At 43.2% G+C, this 19,997-nt stretch overlaps 1 protein-coding gene across 7 annotated transcripts in view; it reads left to right on the top strand.

Annotated features, from left to right (window-relative positions):
- LOC128901946 (ubiquitin-associated protein 2-like) overlaps nt 1–19,997 on the top strand; it is a 131,528-nt gene that overhangs the window by 27,874 nt on the left and 83,657 nt on the right. For 6 of the 7 annotated variants that reach the window (XR_008463555.1, XR_008463554.1, XR_008463553.1 and 3 more), the window contains exon 2: nt 18,200–18,339. Coding sequence is in view for 4 of the 7 variants with exons in the window: in XM_054184134.1 (XP_054040109.1) it covers nt 18,241–18,339 (99 nt within the window). In the remaining 3 variants the exon portion in view is untranslated. Of the gene's footprint in view, nt 1–5,581; nt 5,601–18,199; nt 18,340–19,997 lie in introns of those variants that run through there. The other variant, XM_054184136.1, reaches the window with a different exon arrangement.

The raw sequence follows: 19,997 nt of genomic DNA, 5'->3' as shown, positions 1-19,997 counted from the left end.
AGCGCTAATTACTTAAGGTTAATATTGCTAGCAAAAATAACGATAGTACAACAACCCGGGGTGACATTCACCAGAGGGTGAAAGGCGCAGCGCTTACCCAGAAAGGCGTCCCTGCCTGGGGTGGAGGGAGAGAACACAGCCCGTCGACTGGTCCGTCAGGTATCAGGTTTCTTCTCTCCCAATTTAACAGTCATTTTCTCCATCCTTTTATCCCCAAAATGAAGAGGTTTCCCTCCCCTAGGTGACGTGCAGTATGATTTGGGTGGAGAGACGAGTGCTATAGTCATATATGTTTAGCATGATCTCTAAAATCTTCATTAGCATATACAGGGGTGTCAACTTTAATATGCATTTCACAGGTAATGAGGCAAAGGTCAATTACCGGGCATGGTAGCCTCTCGAGGAAACAAAGAGCTAACAAGGTCTCTGTTATCTTGATTTTACTGTCTCTGCTGACGAAAAGCAGGGCTGTCCTGGCTCCCCAAGACTACCCTGTCATTTATGTATCCTGTGATAGGCAGACAAGCCTTCACCCCCCTGGGTTGCACAAGAGATAGCAAAGCCAGTCTTAATTGCTCTTTGAGCGCAGAGACTTCACCTCATTATCCAAATTCCACAGTTGACTCACTCCATGCACCACTGCATATCCATTACACCTCTTTCCTTCTATCACTCTTGAAGAACCGTCTACGAACAAATGAAGACCCCCAGACAGGGGTTCTTCCCTTAAGTCAGGGCGTATCTTAGTCTGGTACTCAATTACATCTATGCATTCATGTGTAAGTTCTTCATCCTTTGCCTCTATTTTTTTCCACAAAAAGCTCGCTGGGTTAAGGCAAGGGCTGGCAGTTAAAATCGAATCATCCTTTTCAATTAAAATTCCTTCATACTTCAGTATTCTTGAATTGGTTAGCCGTTTTCCCGTGGTTTGGGCTAAAATGATTTTTACTTGGTGAGGGGTGCTAACTTCTATCGTTCCCCTGGCCACCCTCGGGAGACCAGATCTAGGAGTTCAGATAAATAGGCCACTGGCTGCCACTTATCCCCCCCACTCTTGAGTTCCTAACGCAGCCCCTTTGTCTACAGTTACAAATAGTTGAAAAGGTTTCTCCAAAGAAGATAAGGCTAAAACTGGAGCTCTGATTAGGCTCTGTTTTAAATCTTCCACTAAATCCTCCTCTTCTTCTGTCCAAACTAATACATTTGGTTCTTCAGCTAACACTTTGGAATATAGTCCTTTAGTCTTTTGAGCATACCCCTCTATCCAGTCTACAGTACCCAGTCAGCCCCCCAAAATTTTCTCAGTTCCCTCTTGGTCTTTGGCAGAGGTAAGTCTACTATTCCTTTGATCCTCTCAGGATTTATAGGATTTATTTTTCGACTCCCTTCACTGACTAGATGTCCCAAGTACTTCACTTCTGTTTCCACATATTGCAATTTTTTTTTTTTTTTTTTTGAGACCCTCAAACCTTGCTGTCCCCAAAAGTTCAGTAACTCATTCGTGGCTTCTTTTACCCTGCCTTCTTCCTCCCCGGATACCAATAAGTCATCCACACACTGAAGCAGGGCTACTCCTGATGGAGGGCTGAATTGTTCAAGCACTTGTTCTAACACTTGCCCAAACAAATTAGGGGATTCTGTAAATCCCACAATGATAACACCCTACCGGTGAACCTCGAGCTGCTGGTAGGAGTGGTCGGGGCAGTCCTCTTCCCCGTCCTCTTCCCCTGTTATTCACCCCTCTTCCTCACCCCCAAGTAACAGTCTAAGGGGTCCCACTTCGGGGATTCAATTTCTTTGTCGATTGAAACATCACCGACAGTCTGGGCTGGGAACATATAAAATGGATTTGGGTGTCCCCGAATCCTGAATCTATTCATCTTGACCCAGCAAAAAGCATATTCACCTTCTTCTGATTCCTTATTATTCCTTATTATTCACATACATGTTTAAAGTCTGACAGACCCAGTCTTCATCAGATCCAAATTTGGGCCAAAATACACTAGGAGGTCTTATGGGTTCTTTGGTCCAAACAAATTCAAATGCAAACATGTCCCCCCGGGACACCCTGAAGATCTCCCGCGATGGACACGGGTCCCCCAGGGATGTCCCCGGGATGTCCACGGCCCCCGCCACCCTTGGCCCCTCCAGGGTGCGGCCCGAACAAAACAAATCATTTTCTTTTTATCTTTATCCCTTGTACAAGAAGAATTATTCCGAAACCTCAACATTCTCCCCTAAAGGACTGTCTGGGGGAATGTTCCCGGGGTCTTTCCTAGTATCCCCTTTTCCATCCCTAGGCCTAGAATCCTTATTTCCCATTCTGAACAGAGACTTTTCTTACACCCCTTCCTTTCACTTTGTCCTTCTCCGGCTCTCCGGCTGCGCCCCTCGCGGGACTACAGAACTGCGCATCCGGACTCCACACTCGCTTCGTACCGCAGTACGTCTCAGTCACTCACACACAAGTCTCTTAGAATGTCTCTGACCACCAGGGCAATACTTTAACAGTCCGATTTTTCTTACCTTGGTCCGTGCACAGAGTTGCCTGGTCGTACTCTCTGTGCCTACTTGCACCTATCCCTTTTCCCCCTGTGGTTCACAGAGTCTGCTGTACAACTGGGTCTCGAGATCTTAGTCAATTCCTCCCGGAATTCCCGCCGACGATCCTCGAGACCGTTGAAATCAACGGGATGCATCTTCCTGTCCTTTGGCAACAGGGACTCCCAAGAAGATGACTTCACATCCCGGACGAGCCCCCAAATTGTGAGAAATTTCATTCCGGTCTGAATGAAATAGGCTCAGGCAGAATCCTCTGTGAAGCACATTTTTATTCACGTTCTTGCAAGAGCGGGTGACCTAGCAAGTAGGCACACCTTCAGTTCTTGAAACACACCTTTTTATTCCCTAATCCCAGACGAATTTTTCCCTCCCCTGTTTCCCATTGGTTGGGTACTCCAGGGTTCACAGTCTGTCCGAGGTGCCTAAAATCCTTCCCGGATGTCCGGCCTCTGTTTACTTCTCCTTATGCTCCACCTAAAGGGATTATCTGACTAGTTTCTTTCTTTCCCTTTTGGTAAAAAAATTGCTCAATGTCATTAGCCCTGGTTAAATGTTTGACTGCCCTTCTAGACACTAATCCAGTAGGAATCAGTTTGTCCTCTTGTCTGTGTGATAAGAGATGTTCTACAAGCCTTTGCTGGAGCCTCTTTGTCTTAGTCATTCCCTTATCATGCCACCTCTGATGGAAACGGCTTTTCTCCTCTGCAAAAGCAATACCTGTCTTTCTTACAGTATCTAGTTCAAGGAGTAGGGCTCTCTGTACAGGTGCAAGAATGATACCTGAGCTCTTTGGTGTTGCTACCAAGACTCCAAAGCTAGAATCAGAAATCTGGTATCACGAGGTTTTTAGCACGCTTTATAGATATAGCCTTACTTATTACTTAGTGCATTTGCTTTTATATCACTTGTAATTTAACTGTTGCTTTTTGTTGTGAGTATTGTAATGTGATCTGGTGAGTGTCACAAGCCTGAATTAATTGTCCCCTCCAAAACTTCTTTTTTTATGGTGGCACTTTCTACTTTGTTCCTTGTTGTCAATTCTAGTGTGTATTAACTTAGGTTCCCCCCCCTTTTTTTTTTTTTATGCAGTTGAGTGTTTTTCTGTCAGTTTGAGAATGTCACAAATGTCTCTGCTCTTGCTCTGCTATTTTTGGTCCTGTTGCTTGTATTTGTTTCTATTCAAAGAATTCCTTTGGAAGCTGTTCCAGGAGAGTGTGGTTTGGTGATGTGGGAGGGAGACGGAGGGGGCAGAGAGCACAAGTGCTGAGTGTGTTTGTAATCTGGCAGTGAGATGTCTTATGTTGAGTGTCAATTCCTGTGTGCCACCTTGTTTACAAGAACCCCTCTCAAAGCCAATTCCCCCTTCTGGATATTGTCCTGGCTGCGTGGCTCCAAGCTTGTGTTAGCTATTTCTGTGTCATTTGGAGTACCTGGGTTTTTTTTTAACTTGAATCTTCTTATTGGGTTTGTTTTTCTCTGTAAGCATCAATTAATTTTAGGAGCTGTTTAGATATGGGGCATTACATCAGAGCGAATAGCTAAAATATGCATTTCTGTAGTTTAATAGCCAAAGCTGACAGTTCCCAGTACTTGTCTTTTTCCCTGCTCCTGTTACAATTCAGCCTCTTTTTTGTTCTGGTACCAGTTTAATCTGGATTGGTTTTCCTAATAAGTTTTTTTTAAAATGTTTTTTTTTTTTTTATTTAACAGCTTTTTTCATTTTCTTGCTGTTGCACTTCTCTTGTGGGTACAGCTAGCTGTTGATTTGTAATGGTAATGACTGATGGGGGGTGGTCCACTGAAAGTTGGGTCTTTTTTTTTAACTGTTGTGTCTTATGGTTGGTGCTATTGACAAACCGCAAGCCTGAAGTGTCCTTGATGTGTGCTTGTAGCTCATGTTGTTGTATGTACTGATTTAGCCCAAGCTTAAACTGTTTCAAAAGTGTCCTGCTGACTTTGTCGCTAGAATTGTGGGGAATAGCGGTTTTGAGACAAGTTGGTCACAGTTAATATAGGAAGGTCATATGTCCTTTGCAGCTTTAGTGGTGTACTTCAGTTTTGTCTGAGATGCTTTGGCTACTTAATTTTTTTTTTTCTTTGTGGTATTGATAGCTTAACCAGTGTGACCTGAGATCATATGTCCTTTCATGTATTCTTTGAATAGAAGATCTATAACTTGTTTAGTTTGTACTCTGCAGCTGTTTCCTCACCTACATGTGTGTGTATATATATATATGTATGTATGTATGTATGTGTGCCCTGAGCTCACCTGGGCTTCTAGCTGACCCCTGAGTTCATCTTGGATAGACTGTAAAGCTGTGTGAATTATTACAGTCTGCAGAGGCTTTGTCTTGTGATTTTTTTTTTTTTTTTTGTGTGTGTGTGGAGGGAACCATCCGAAGAACTTCCGAGTGTTATAGATTGAGGCCCAATAATTGACAGGAACCAGTCCAATTAATCAAATTAGTTTATTAAGCAAGCGGCAGCAAGCAAAACAGCGCTGGGCGGCCGGGGAGTCTTTGCTCCGCCAACGGCGCACACCCACTTCCCGAAAGTAGTTGATTATATACTCTTCTGGTTCCCGTATATGTGTCAATCCTGGTATATTCTGTGTCTGAGCGATGTGTTGCTAGGGGGTCGGTCTTGTCCCGCCTCCTGATGGTCGTGGGGCTGAAGGCTCCTCATCTTTATCAGTGTCCTTGGGGAGACTCTTTTCAGCTTATCTCACAACTTAGCTCTTCCCTTTGAAGCGTTAAAGCACACCGGATGCCTGTGATTTAGGCCTTGAGGTGTCAAAGTGCCCCAGACAGCACACCGGATGCCTGTGATTTAGGCCTTGAGGTGTCAAAGTGCACCAGATAGCCCGCTGGATGCCTGCGATTTAAGTATGTGAAGAGTCGAAACAGTGTAAGTTTTCACCAGCCTTTAAGAAAGCCTGATTTGATTAACAAACATGATTCTATTTATTACACGAGTCACCTAGCCCTGTCTTCCCGGATGAGTCTGGTTTTCCTCCTTTCCCCCTCAGAGGGGCTGCTGTGAGTTTTAATGAGCTGGTAGAGGGAGCAAGCCTTCTCAAAGTGGGGCTTTTGATAGGGAAAGGGTGGATGTGTAAGCGTATTATTCCTGTGAAAGTGAAATTCAAAGATGACCAGCAAAAGCATTGAATATTTAGTTGTGTGTACAAAATCATTAAATATTGCTTTTGGTGGCTAAATTGCTTTAGGGTGGTCTGAGTCTCTAATGTCTGAAACTGAATGTAGACAGATAATTCTGTGGCTGGGGGGAAAGGACTGTATTCTAGATTACCATAAACTGTGTTAGGCTGTCCTAATGTTGGTTGATTATAGCCTCTTCTTGTTTGGATAGAAGCACCTACAAATTTTAAGTGTATTCTTCACTGCAAGTTACTGAATGCTAACAGGCTGGGCATTGAGGAGTGTTCCTCAGTAAAGGTGATACAAGTCTCTGTTTTCCCAGTGGTGATCAAAAGAATACATATGCCATAAGATAGTGATATATTCAAGGTCACTCTGCTGGCAGTGTCCCTTCCTGGGAGTTTTTTATTTTTTAAATTGCCTAGAAGGCATGTTGGGTTTGGGTGGCTTTTTTTGTTTTGTTTGTTTTTTGTTGCATGCAGAGGGCCTGACCAGGATCAAGTCTTGCTATACTGAATCCCAGGAAAACAAAATGTGAAACCTTACATTTTACCTATGTTATAATGGTGCATGGCTGCTGAAATGCAAGTTCCCCCTTTCCTCATAACTTAATCCCTATCTATCGTGTCAGATTCAGCAGTTGTATAGCCACATAGCTTTCCACTGAATAAGCTTATTCAACTGACTCACTGTTTTGTTTTAGAGGGTTTAGTTTGCTATTGGGTCAGCTCACTGAATCAACTCCCTCTGCAGCTGCAGGATTGTTAGTCTGATTGAAGGGAAGTCGCAATATTATGTGGTTAAGGAGTAGGGGAGCAGGAATGCCATTTCTGGTGACAGCTCTCAGTTGCGCAGTATTAGATGTGAGCTGAAACTTGATTTTAATGGAATAAACTGTTTGGGTTCTGCCTGCGCTATGGATTGAACTTTGAATGAATATACAACCAGGTCCCAAATGGGAACTAAAACTCTCGTTGTGATTTTTTTTTGTTTGTTTGTTTTGTTTTGTGTGTGTCCCAAATTCTGCTCAGCCATCCTCCGCTTGTGTGTGTGACTTCAGGAAGGCTATGTTAGTTCTGTCTGCAGAGGGTAATGATTTTCAACCCTGAAAAACCTGGTAGTTAGTGTGGTTTTTTTTCCTCAGCTGCAATAAAGCTTTCTTTTTGTGAAGTACTGTTAATGTTTTTTACAAGCCTCCTAGTTAATACAGTGTATAATTCGATCTGAGTATTTGTTGCAGGGGGTGACTAGGCTGTAGTTCTGCTAGCTGCTGCTTTGTTGGAAGTTGTAGACACTGTAGTGCCCTTTCACTGGATGCTACTCAGGAAACCTTAGGAGGGAAAACAGAGGGATTTACCTTTTCTGTTTTAATTCATTAATTGTTCCATTTTTTTGGGGGGGAGGCAAACACAGAGGAACATGTATGAAGAAGAGATTTGCAATACTGATGGTTCTTCACCACTGAATGTAGCAGTGATGGAATAAACAGCAAGTATACTGTGTATTGACTTGGCTGGTATTTTCTTTTATCTCCTTAGGCTAGAAAATAAGAGAGCAGAGGACTTGAAATTGAGGTGTTCCTTTCCTCCCATAGCAAAAGGAAGTAGAGCGTGTACATGGCTGTGCAAGCACTAGGAACCACCTCTGAGACACTGTGGTCTCTGTATGCTTCCTAATCCAAGTTACTGAGTCAGTTGACAGTTCAGGACAGCATATGGTGTGGGCAGTGTTATAGATTGTGGCCCAATAATTGACAGGAACCAGTCCAATTAATCAAATTAGTTTATTAAGCAAGCGGCAGCAAGCAAAACAGCGCTGGGCGGCCGGGGAGTCTTTGCTCCGCCAACGGCGCACACCCACTTCCCGAAAGTAGTTGATTATATACTCTTCTGGTTCCCGTATATGTGTCAATCCTGGCATATTCTGTGTCTAAGCGACGTGTTGCTAGGGGGTCGGTCTTGTCCCGCCTCCTGATGGTCGTGGGGCTGAAGGCTCCTCATCTTTATCAGTGTCCTTGGGGAGACTCTTTTCAGCTTATCTCACAACTTAGCTCTTCCCTTTGAAGTGTTAAAACACACCAGATGCCTGTGATTTAGGCCTTGAGGTGTCAAAGTGCCCCAGACAGCACACCGGATGCCTGTGATTTAGGCCTTGAGGTGTCAAAGTGCACCAGATAGCCCGCTGGATGCCTGCGATTTAAGTATGTGAAGAGTCGAAACAGTGTAAGTTTTCACCAGCCTTTAAGAAAGCCTGATTTGATTAACAAACATGATTCTATTTATTACAGGCAGTGATGGGAATAAATTATCTCTTTTACTTTGGTAGCTTTTAGAGAGGGTTCACATGAGAAGACTTTTCTATGACAGAGGATGAGAAATTGGGTCCTTCCATCAAAGATGACAGGAACATGTATTTAATTTTTCCTTCAGGTCTTAGACTATCAGGACAGGCCAGAGCTTTTCTTAAAATATTCCTCAGCAGAGAAACATACTTCAAAAGTGAACTTGCTGTTGCCCCTTCCTCGCAGGATCCCTGTGATCACTGCTTCTCAAAGAGAATTCCAATTTTCTGTATATTATATTTATGTGGACCAGTGCAGCCGTCTTTTTTTTTATTTTTTTTTGTCTACTTCATTGCAACAACTGTGGTCTGGTCTGCATTATGGTCTAGTAAGATCCTCTATTTCTGAGTGGTGCTTAAATAGACAATAACGTGCAGTTAGTCTGTGTCTCTCTTACTTAAAGTTTCATTACAGTCAATGGTAAGTGCTGGTAACTAGTGCATCTTGCAGGTTCTTGCAAACTGGAGCTTATAATTAGTCAGGACAGGGAGCAGGACTTTATTCTTTTTGCATGTGGAAGTACAGCCGGTTGCTATCTAAAATGGTGGTGTTCTTGCAGAAAGGTAGCAAAAGATGAGAATAGTCACTTTGTAGATATTGATGTCTGAAACATAAGGTCAAGTCATCCGAATCTTCTAGGGCATTGACTGCCTCTTGTCCAGAATCACTCAGGAGTGTTGCCTTCTGACAGCAGCAGAGCTGGGTGGGTTTTGCTAACCAGGTTTTTAGCAGTCTGAAGATTGCCTTGGTTGTGTGAAAAATAAAGCCCTAGATAGAAATCAGTTAGGCTTCTCTGATTTTAGTGTGATTATTTTTTTTTTTTTCTTTAATCCTAGTGAAAGTTGAATTTGGGGAAATTTAGATTCCTCCTTCAGAAACTTCTGTATGAATAAGGGCACTTGTTGCCTCCGAAGTTTGAATATTTATAAAGAAATGATGAAGGCAAGTCTGCTGGATGCTTATTGGGTGTAGCTGGCAGATTTTGATTAAAGCTAGGATAATCACCAGTATATACTAAAATGTAAAACGTGTCTTTTAGGCAGAGACACTGGGATAAAGACAGATATTGTGAGATTAGAAGATTGTTTTTTAAAAATAATGTTAATGATATTACTTAACTTTCATGATTGAGATTTGTTCTACTAGTAGAAAACATGCACTGTTCAGTCCCCCTTCCACATCATGCTTTTGAGGGGGGCTCTGGATATGTGATCAGCCTTTGCCTAACTCTAGTCTTTTGAAGATGAGCACTTTTTTCTCTTCCAAAACAATGCTGTCTTTTCTTTTATTTGTAAGACCTATTTGTATATTTCTTTGTCTTCCTTTGTATAACATTTGCTTAGGAATACTAATCCTTTAAATGAACTTTTTTTGCTGGTAATGAGAAATTGATTTCTGTAGATCAGGATGTGTTCTTAGCTAATTATAGATTGACTTGGCAGAATAATAATTTCAGCTAACAACTCAGTGGGTTTTAAGAAAGGTGGGTAAGAGTATTCACTTGTTTATTCAGTATGCTTTGCTAACACAACTGAAAATGTATATGTTAGTTTATATGTTTGTGCTGGTACTCTGGACACTCCCAGCAATCCTCTCTTCTTGGTAAAATATGAAAGCATACAGATAGTACAGTTTCTTTCTCCTGTGGTGTTCTGTCAGTGATGCAGGTCTATTCCTGGCCATCGATATTCTTCCTATTTACCATAGAAGACCGTAAGATGAGACATGAATCCTCCCAGGATCCATAACATCAGGTTCAGTATTGTTGGCTCGGGGCAATACAGACACTGAGTAATCAGCGCTGCTCCTGAGGAGCATCTTACTCTTGCAAACTCTTTTCCCCTTTCAAGCAGAAATAAAGGTGGTGAGATTCTTTAGACAACAGCGCTTGAGGGAAATACATTGCATCAATGATTTGCAGACATGTTTTTTTTATCCACTCTTTTTCCTCATGCTTTATGTCACGCTACTGCTGTAGTAGTAAAATCTAGACTCATTGTACATGTACAGTAGTCATGCCATCATGAGGCAGTGTCCTGCAGCCTTTTCCCAGCCCTGTCATTGTGAGAAATCCTTGATTGAATAGCTTTGTGATTAGAGTATAAAAAAAGCAATCACACCTTTAAGGTGTTCACAGAGATTTCTGCACAGTGTTTTTTATCACAGCCCCTTGTCCAGAGAGTCAAGAAAATAACTTTCTTGAGACTGCCTCAAGAAAATAATTGAAACTGCAAGTGTTTTGTTCAGATGATGGAAGTGAATATTTAACTTCAGAAGGATTCTTGAAAGTCAGGTGGTATTGCAAGCGCGTGGTCTGTCCCTGGAAGTTCAGAAATAGATTTACTGTGTCTTGTGGGGCTTGCCACCCTGTCAAGTCAATTTGTATTCTGTGTATCTCTAGCTTTTCTGACTGCTTTGAGTCTAAAAGGACTAGATTTCTTGCCAAAGGAAAGTTGAACAAAAGATCAAAGAAAGCATTATGATAGCTTTAAACCCCTGCTTTTTGTATTGATATGCATTCAATTACTCTTTGATTCTTTGCCTTCCTCTTTTCCTTCTAAAATCCAAAGCAAAACCCCAACTAAATATGTTGAATAAGACTTAGGGTATGGAGACTTTGGGAGGGAGTGGGATTTTGTCTGTTTAGGGAAGCTGGGTGTTGAGATACCAACACTTAGGTACTGCTTTTGGAAACTAGAATAATTGTTGCCATTCCATCACTAGTCTGGTGATGGCTTGTTATACAATACTATATCTGCTGTTGTAGTGTAGGTCCTTGGGCTAAACTTGCTGTACAGACAGAAACACTAAAACAAACAAAACCTTGAGATTTGGGATGACTTTCCTCTTAAATGCTTCTGTTGCTTTCCATTTTTAAGTCTAGTTATTTGCTTTATGAGGAAGTGCTGAAATTTGAATTCCTTAGTGCTTGAGAAGCTAAACATACTTGAAGTGAACAATTTTCTTAACTATTGATCAAGGGGTTTTATTTGTTTGTTTTTAAAGTAAAGACATCCTTCCTCTGGAGGTACTAGATTACATCAGTAAAAAAAGGTTTACAGCAATCTTGTGCTGTGCTGCCTTTTTTTTTTTTTATTGTCATGAAAGGAAGTATGACCACCTTCTTTACACAACAGTTTTGGGAAGTCCAGTCTTTCTTTAATGCTTTCTCCTCCTTTTCTGCTAGTGCTCTGAGGGTCTGTTTTGTTTAACGTGTATCTATTTCTTCAAAATGCAGCTATTATGGCTGCTTACTAGAGTTGCAATGTGTCTGCAAGGTCAAATATTAACTACTGATGAGGGACTATTACCCAATATTACCCAACTTGCTCGTGACAAGCCAAGGGACAATGCTCCAAGGTCTGAGGGGTGGGTCACTAGCAAAGGCCCTCAACCTGTTGCTCTGAGATGTGCTGGGTACGCTGCAGCACACTCAAGTCTTATGGGGACGAGCCAGGGGCTCCTGAGGACATAGGAACCGGGGAGTCACAGATAAAACACCCCAGAGGAAGACCACCTGAAGAGCAGCATGAAGGAAATGCAGCCACTCCAGCCAGTGAGGCAGCTGCATTGGGCGCCCAGCTGCAATGCCTTTACGCAAGTGCACGCAGCATGGGAAACAAGCAAGAGGTGTTAGAGATATGCGCACGCCTCCAGGGCTATGATCTCATTGGCATCACAGAGATGTGGTGGGATGGCTGTTATGATTGGAGTGTTGGAATGGAGGGATACAAACTCTTCAGGAAGGACAGGCTGGGGAGATGAGGAGGGGGTGTTGCCCTCTATGTCAATGACCAGCTGGAGTGCATGGAGCCCCACCTGGGGATGGATGAAGACCCAACAGAGACCTTATGGGTCAGGATTAAAGGGAACACAGGGGCAGGTGACATTACAGTGGGGGTCTGCTACAGGCCACCTGACCAGGACGACAGAGTGGATGAGGCCCTCCGTAGACAGATAGGAGCAGCATCGCGTTCGCAGACCCTGGTCCTCATGGGGGACTTCAACCACCCCGATATATCTGTTGGAAGGACAACACAGCGGGGCACAAGAAATCCAGGAAGTTCTTGGAATGTGTCGATGACAACTTTCTTCAAATGGTAGAGGAGCCAATGAGGAGAAGAATTATGCTGGACCTTGTCCTTACCAACAAGGAGGGTCTGGTGGTGAGTGTCAAGCTCAAGGGTAGCCTCGGCTGCAGTGATCATGAAATGGTAGAATTCAAGGGCCTTCGGGCAGTGAGGAGGGCACACAGCAAGCTCCCTACCCTGGGCTTCAGAAGAGCAGACTTTGGCCTCTTGAGGGACCTGCTTGGCCAGGGTTCCATGGGAAAAATCCCTGCAGGGGAGAGGGGCCCAAGAGAGCTGGTTAGTATTCAAGGATCACCTCCTCCAAGCTCAGGAGCGGTGCATCCCAAGAAAGAAGTAGTCAGGCAAAAAATGCCAGGAGGCCTGCACGGATGAACAAGGAGCTCCTGGACAAGCTCAAAAGCAAAAAGGAGGCCTACAGCGGGTGGAAGCAAGGACGGGTAGCCTGGGAGGAATACAGAGAAGCTGTCCGAGCAGCCAGGAACCAGATTAGGCAAGCTAAAGCCCAGACAGAATTAAAACTGGCCAGGGACATCAAGGGCAGCGAGACAAACTTCTATAAGTACGTCGGGTAAAGGCAAGACTAGGGAAGATGTGGGCCCTCTCCGGAAGGAGACAGGAGACCTGGTCACCCAGGATATGGAGAAGGCTGAGGTGCTGAATGACTTTTTTGCCTCGGTCTTCACCGGCAAGGGCTCCAACCACACCACCCAAGTTGCAGAATGCAAAGGCAGGGTCTATGAGAATGAAGAACCGCCCACTGTAGAAGATCAAGCATGAGACCATCTGAGGAACCTGAAGGTGCATAAGTCCATGGGACCTGATGAAATCCATCCACGGGCCCTGAGGGAGCTGGCAGATGAAGTCGCCAAGCCGCTTTCCATTATATTTGAGGAGTCACGGCAGTCTGGTGAAGTTCCCACTGACTGGAAAAGGGGAAACAGAACCCCTCATTTTCAAAAAGGAAAAAAAGGATGACCCGGGGAACTACAGACCAGTCAGTCTCACCTCTGTGCCCGGCAAGATCATGGAGCAGATCCTCCTGGAATCTCTGCTAAGGCACATGGGAAATAAGGAGGTGATTGGTGACAGCCAACATGGCTTCACCAAGGGCAAATCGTGCCTGACAAATTTGGTGGCCTTCTATGATGTTGCCACAGCATTGGTAGTTAAGGGGAGAGCAACGGATGTCATCTGCCTGGACTTATGCAAAGCATTTGACACTGTCCGGCATGACATCCTGGTCTCTAAATTGGAAAAGCATATATTTGATGGATGGACCACTCATTGGATAAGGAACTGGCTAGATGGCTGCAGTCAAAGGGTTGCAGTCAACGGCTCAATGTCCAAGTGGAAACCAGTGACAAATGGTGTTCCTCAGGGGTCAGTACTGGGACCAGTGCTTTTTAACATCTTTGTCGGTGACATGGACAGTGGGAATGAGTGCACCCTCAGCAAGTTTGCCGACAACACCAACTGTATACGGGTTGGGCAGAGAATGGCTTGAGAGCAGCCCTGAGGAGAAGGACTTGGGGGTGCTGGTGGACGAGAAGCTCAACATGAGCTGGCAATGCGCGCTTGCAGGCTAGAAAGCCAACCGCATCCTGGGCTGCATCAAAAGAAGCATGGCCAGCAGGTCGAGGGAGGCGATTCTACCCCTCTACTTGTAAGAAAGGCAGGTATTTTTTTTTTTTTTTTTTTTTTTTTTCAGAGGAGAAAAGCCGTTTCCATCAGAGGTGACATGATAAGGGAATGACTAAGACAAAGAGGCTCCAGCAAAGGCTTGTAGAACATCTCTTATCACACAGACAAAAGGACAAACTGATTCCTACTGGATTAGTGTCTAGAAGGGTAGTCAAACATTTAACCAGGGCTAATGACATTGAGCAATTTTTTACCAAAAGGGAAAGAAAGAAACTAGTCAGATAATCCCTTTAGGTGGAGCATAAAGAGAAGTAAACAGAGGCCGGACATCCGGGAAGGATTTTAGGTGCCACGGACAGACTGTGAACCCTGGAGTACCCAACCAATGGGAAACAGGGGAGGGAAAAATTCGGCCGGGATTAGGGAATAAAAAGGTGTGTTTCAAGAACTGAAGGTGTGCCTACTTGCTAGGTCACCCGCTCTTGCAAGAACGTGAATAAAAATGTGCTTCACAGAGGATTCTGCCTGAGCCTATTTCATTCGGATGGAAACTTATTTCTCACATATTCCACTCTGGTGAGACCCCACCTGGAGTTCTGAGTTCAGCTCTGGAGCCCCTAAGATAAGAAGGACGTGGACCTGTTGGAGCGAGTCCAGCGGAGGGCCACAAAGATGATCAGAGGGCTGGAGCACCTCTCCTATGAGGACAGGCTGAGAGAGTTGGGGTTGTTCAGCCTGGAGAAGAGAAGGCTCCGGGGAGACCTTATAGCGGCCTTTCCAGTACCTAAAGGGGGTCTATAGGAGAGATGGGGAGGGACTCTTTATCAGGGACTGTAGTGATAGGACGAGGGGTAACGGTTTTAAACTGAAAGAGGGGAGATTTAGATTGGATATTAGGAAGACATTCTTTACTGTGAGGGTGGTGAGGCACTGGAACAGGTTGCCCAGGGAAGTTGTGGATGCCCCATCCCTGGGGGTGTTCAAGGCCAGGCTGGATGGGGCTTTGAGCAGCCTGGTCTAGTGGGAGGTGTCCCTGCCCATGGCAGGGGGGTTGGAACTAGATGATCTTTAAGGTCCCTTCCAACCCAAACCATTCTGTGATTCTATTCTATGACTTTTGCACTGAGCCAGACCCTGACATGGAAATCAAAACATCTGCTTGTCTGAATATTTTTTTTTTGATCTTTATTAAACAGATTTTAATTAAGAGTTGTCTTTCAGTCTCAAATCTTCTTTCCTCGTTTGATCTGCAGTTAAAATTAAGTTCAGAATTTGTGATGTCCTACTCACTGCTGTGACAATAGCCTGCCAAACAGACTTTAATATGAGGAACTAGAATAAGAAGCTGCTTTGCAAACAAGGAAATGTTCTTGTTCAGCCCCATCTTATTAATTCGTAATATACTACTTAATGCTCAAAATTGTAGTCACTACGGTAAATCGAAGGCAGTAGCTAACTGCCTCCCTTCTGCTTGCTGCTTCAGTACTCTAAAGAGTAGGTGTGGTAGGGTGTGAAGCTTCAGTCTGGCATGGTTAAGGCATGCCAGTGCCAGGGAGATGTGATGTTTCCCTTGTCAGTGGAGCAGGGCCCTTCAGCTGCTCCTTGTGTGTGCTGCGCCTGGGCTGGATGCTGCTTGTAGATAGTGGGAGCCATCTAATAATAATAAAATAGCTTTATTTTTAAAGTTCCCTTTATATCAAGCTGCCAATTGTGCTTTTAAGAAGACTGAATTTTGTCTGAAATGGATTATTGCATGTCCGTGTTACCTTGATGGGGAATATCAAACTGAGGGTGTGTTTCCACACTTGTCTGAAGCAAGTGTAAGTCCATACTGCTGCCCAAGAAGAAGCTCTCACTTTTGCTGGTTTTCTGCTTTGTACCTGTTGCCAAATTGTGCTGCTCATCGGCTGCATGGTCAGCAAGAGGAGGATCTTCTTTAAAGATCCCGTTATACTGTTCAGGTTGTTTGGCTCTGTTCCCACCAGCAGGCTGATCTTGTGCCACTTTATCCCCCAGGAGTGTTTCAAATGCTTGTGTGCCTGCTTTTTTCCTTAAAGTATCCTTTCATACTGAAAAACAAACATGGCTTAAGCAGCTGTGACACAGACACTGTAAAATATGTGCAAGGAGAGGGAGAAAAGACACAGCCCTCCTCAGGAACCATAGGTTGCCTAGCTATCAGAGGTGTAGGCTGTAGGTTCAGTGTGTGCTTTACAAACAAATGGAAAACTTTGTTTTAATGTGTGTGTGTACTGCTGTCGTGTCCAAAACATGGATTGAAATATTTTGAGTAGCTTTGGTGAAATTAGAGAGAATAGCTTTGAAATGTATGTCAGAACTTCTAGGTACCAGAATCTGTGTAAATACGATGTTAATTCAGAAATGATAAACAAATTTGAGATCTAGTGGAGTTATAATTTCTCAACATAACTTAAATCACAGTGGGCTAATTCCAGACAATCATATTTGAAACTATTAGCTTGTCTTTCGGAGAGGTTAGTGCTCTCTGTCATGTTCAAAAAAAAAACAAAAAAACAAAAAAAAAACAAACCACCACTGTCAACCAACATTCCCCCCCCCCCCAAAAAAAAAACCCAAACCAAAACCCAAAAAACAAATCAACAACAAACAAACCCCAACCCCACAACAAAACAACAACCCAAGGTCATTATTAGTGTATATAAACTTACGTTATTTTTCTGACAGTGGCAGTCCAGTCAGCAAGGTTTATACAGCAGATTTTAACACAAAGAGCAAAAGTAATTTCTACTGCAAACTCAACTGAAGACTGTCCATAATGTGTTTAAAATATCAGTGGACAACCATGACCAGATAGTCAGCGATAAGAATTGAACTTGCTGTTCAGAGCGTCTCCACATTTACTTAATATTTTGCTTTCCATAGAACATGTTGTCATGAGCTTGAATAACCTTTGTTCTGACTGTATCTGGCTTTTAGGGTGTTAAGTGTGATGCTCTGAAGGCCTGTGTGTTCTGGGGCTTAGAAGACAACAAAGTTAGATTACTTTAAGAGACTGGGAGACAGATTTGCTTTGGTGAATACATTCATAAAGCTGGAGAAACAGAGTGTTCCAGTTCAGCTCATACTACAGTCAGTTCCTGGTAAAGGCAGGCCTTCTCTTGTAAAATGGAAATATACTTTCTCCTCAGATTTTATTGAATATTTTAACTAGCACATAAAGAAATCCAATGTCGGGGTTCAATTTTGGCCAACAAAAATGTATTTCTAAAGTGAAGAAGAGATTTAGATGATAATGGGGTTAATTGTCTTTTTTATTCTAGATGGGACTCCTGAGCATCGTGAATCAATGTTTAAACTGAAGCATGTCATTGCAACTTTAACTGTTGAGTACCCATTACTTGCGAATGCTAGTGAGCAGTTGGGTATTGAACACATCCTCATCCATGCCATCACAGCAGTTTGCTCAGTTTTCATCTGAGCATTACTGTGCACCGAGCTTGGTGATAACCAGCTTGCATCAAAGCTGCTGCATGAACAAGTTGTGTGCTGAGGCACATTCATACATTGGGGCTGCTTGTTTGCCCATCTCCTTCTGCCTGGGTGCACCATACTCATCAATTAACAGTGTTAGATGCTGTACAAACACAGGGGGAATAATAAATTTCTTGTTTCAAAGTAATTTTAATGGTAGAGGATGAGTGAGAATGAAAGCTGACTGTCACAAACGGGATAGCAGTGACGTGTGTGATTTGAGTGTTCTTTTGGGTTTCTTTGTTGCCATAGGGCAAAGGTATGTTTAAAGCAGGGTAATAGGTAGTTTTGTAAATAATTTCTTTAAGTATGAGGGAGAACATAAAACAAAAATACTGGTTACAGAGTCTGTATTTAAAGGCAAGGATTGTAATTTCTCTTATGAGGGGTGAGAAGTAGAGTGGACATTGGCCACGACCTCTGTATATGTGCAGGAAAGCAGTTTAATGATAGGGAAGAAAGGAACGGCCTGGTTTGTGAATGTGATTTTTGTGTTAGCATTCTGAGTAGGTATATGAGTGGTTAAATTCCAGGCATCAAAACAAGACCAGCAGGTATTACAGAAATTTAAGGAGTGATACAGCTGGAATTTCAGCAGAGTAGCAGATGGAAAAGCTGTGAGATTTAGATGTCATCTGGAAGTACAGATCTATATGGATCCCAATCAGCTGACAAAAATGATTTTTATTCATGGCATTTCCCCCTTTACTGTAAAGACTGTGATAAATCTAATAATAGTGTATTAAAGCTGCTTTCTTAGGAGTCTCTGTATAGAGTTCGTGGTAGAGGCAGGAAGAGTTTAAGCTACTGCATTTGTATATTATTTGGGTATTGAATCAGTACCTTGCCTTAACTCATGCTCTTTTTTGTTTTTTCTTTTTTCTCTCTTTCAGATTTTCTATTTTGTACATACATTGTTTTGTATATACTGTATATGATGACTTCGGTGGGCAGTGAACGTATCCGGGGCACTCGGGACAAAATGCAAATTTCAACCACACAGCCAACACAACCACAGAAACAAGTAGTGCAGGTATGTGCTACTATATAATCTTCTTTGAGTTGAAAGTGAGCATGCAATGATATGCATTTCTTCCCTAAGTCAGTAAAAATTGAGAAAAGATGGGGAGAAAATCATAGTCTGTTTTGGAAGAGTATGTTTGATATCTCGCTTTAATTGCTTAGTAATCCAGCACAGCATTAAGTTCCTGTATTCTTATCTCTGAAGGAGCTTTGTGTTCTTCAGCAACATTTCCCATCAGTGAGGAATTCTTTGCCTATGCCTGTGTCAGGATTTCTGTTCTGTGACCTCAGTGTCCTCAGATCTCAGCTCTTCTATATGCCAACCTCATGATGCTAGAAGATTTTTGGTCGATAGAGGAATTTAGGTGGGTGGGAAAAGCGTCCTTAGATGCATGCTGCATTCTACAGCATGATTCAGCAAATCTGCAAGTCACAAAATCATAAACTGCTTGTGCAGTGTTTTCACAAAGTGAAATGAAGGTGGTCATCTACCAGCAGACTAAAATTATTTTGAGTATCTGCAAGATTGAAATTAAGCTCTTACCCCATTGTCTTGATCCTCAGTAGCAGAGTAGTTAAGTATGCTTGTCTGGGTTACAGAGTTGAAAATGTCTCTGTTCCTGGCAACTCATTATTCTCTTGTCAGGTACTTCTCAAAATTGGACTCAATTCAAGAATTGCCTCAGTTCTCTGCTGGCAGAGAGTGCATCAATCTAGAGGTGCTCCCCTGGGAAACTGCGTCTTACTGTTTTCTAGACTGATCTTTAACATGGAGGGGCTCCTGTTCTGTTTTGTACAGTATTAATTATGTGAGCTCAAGCCCTTATCTCCTTGTGTTGCAACACTTTGCATAGTGGTGATTCATGCTAACGTGTGGATTTAGAAAGTGACTTTCAACAGATGAAGTTGGGTTTGGTTTTGTTTTATAACAAGTAAAGCTGCAGGAATATAGTGAGCAGGTTGACAGAAGTGGTGGTTTCCCCTTTTTTGACATTTGCAAGCCAGCAGTGGAGTACTCTGCCCAGTTTTCGGTTCCCTGGCACAAGACAGACATTGGCAGATGGGAGCAAGTCCACTGAAGAGCTGCAAAGATGGTTGAGAGGCTGGATCACAGGATGAATGAGTGGTGGCTGAGGGAGATGGATTTGTTCAGCCCTAAGAAGGCAAGGCGAGGTTGTATCTTCTATTCAGATACCTCATGAAAGAGTATAGAAAAGGTGAAGCCAGACAATGGCACAAGTTGGAACACTGGAAATTCCATCTGTTAAAAGGAAAAAAAATTCGTTTACCATGAACATGGTCATGGATTAGAGAGGTTGTGGGATCTCTGTCTGGCCCCAAGCAGCTCCTCTGATGGGACATGCTCTCAGTGGGAGGTTGCACTGAGTATCACTGGAGGACCTTTAGACAGATTTATGGCACTTTACTGCATCCATCCATTTTAGTCTTTCAGCTTTTGGAGAAGTTGCCAGCATGGATTTGTTGTCCAGAAACGTTACAGAAGCACCAAATATTTGATCAATATCAAGATCCTCTAGCAGTTTTCAGAGACCAGTATTAGCTTATAAAGAAAATAAGTGCAGCTGTTCATGGTGTCCTGGTTCCGGCGGGGACAGGGTTAATTCTCCCCAGGCTCCGGCAGGGACACAGGTATTCCATCCCACTAGA

The sequence above is a fragment of the Rissa tridactyla genome, chromosome W (genome assembly GCF_028500815.1).
Source record: "Rissa tridactyla isolate bRisTri1 chromosome W, bRisTri1.patW.cur.20221130, whole genome shotgun sequence".
Classification (NCBI taxonomy): domain Eukaryota; kingdom Metazoa; phylum Chordata; class Aves; order Charadriiformes; family Laridae; genus Rissa; species Rissa tridactyla.
This window is presented reverse-complemented; position numbering and strand designations above follow the sequence as displayed.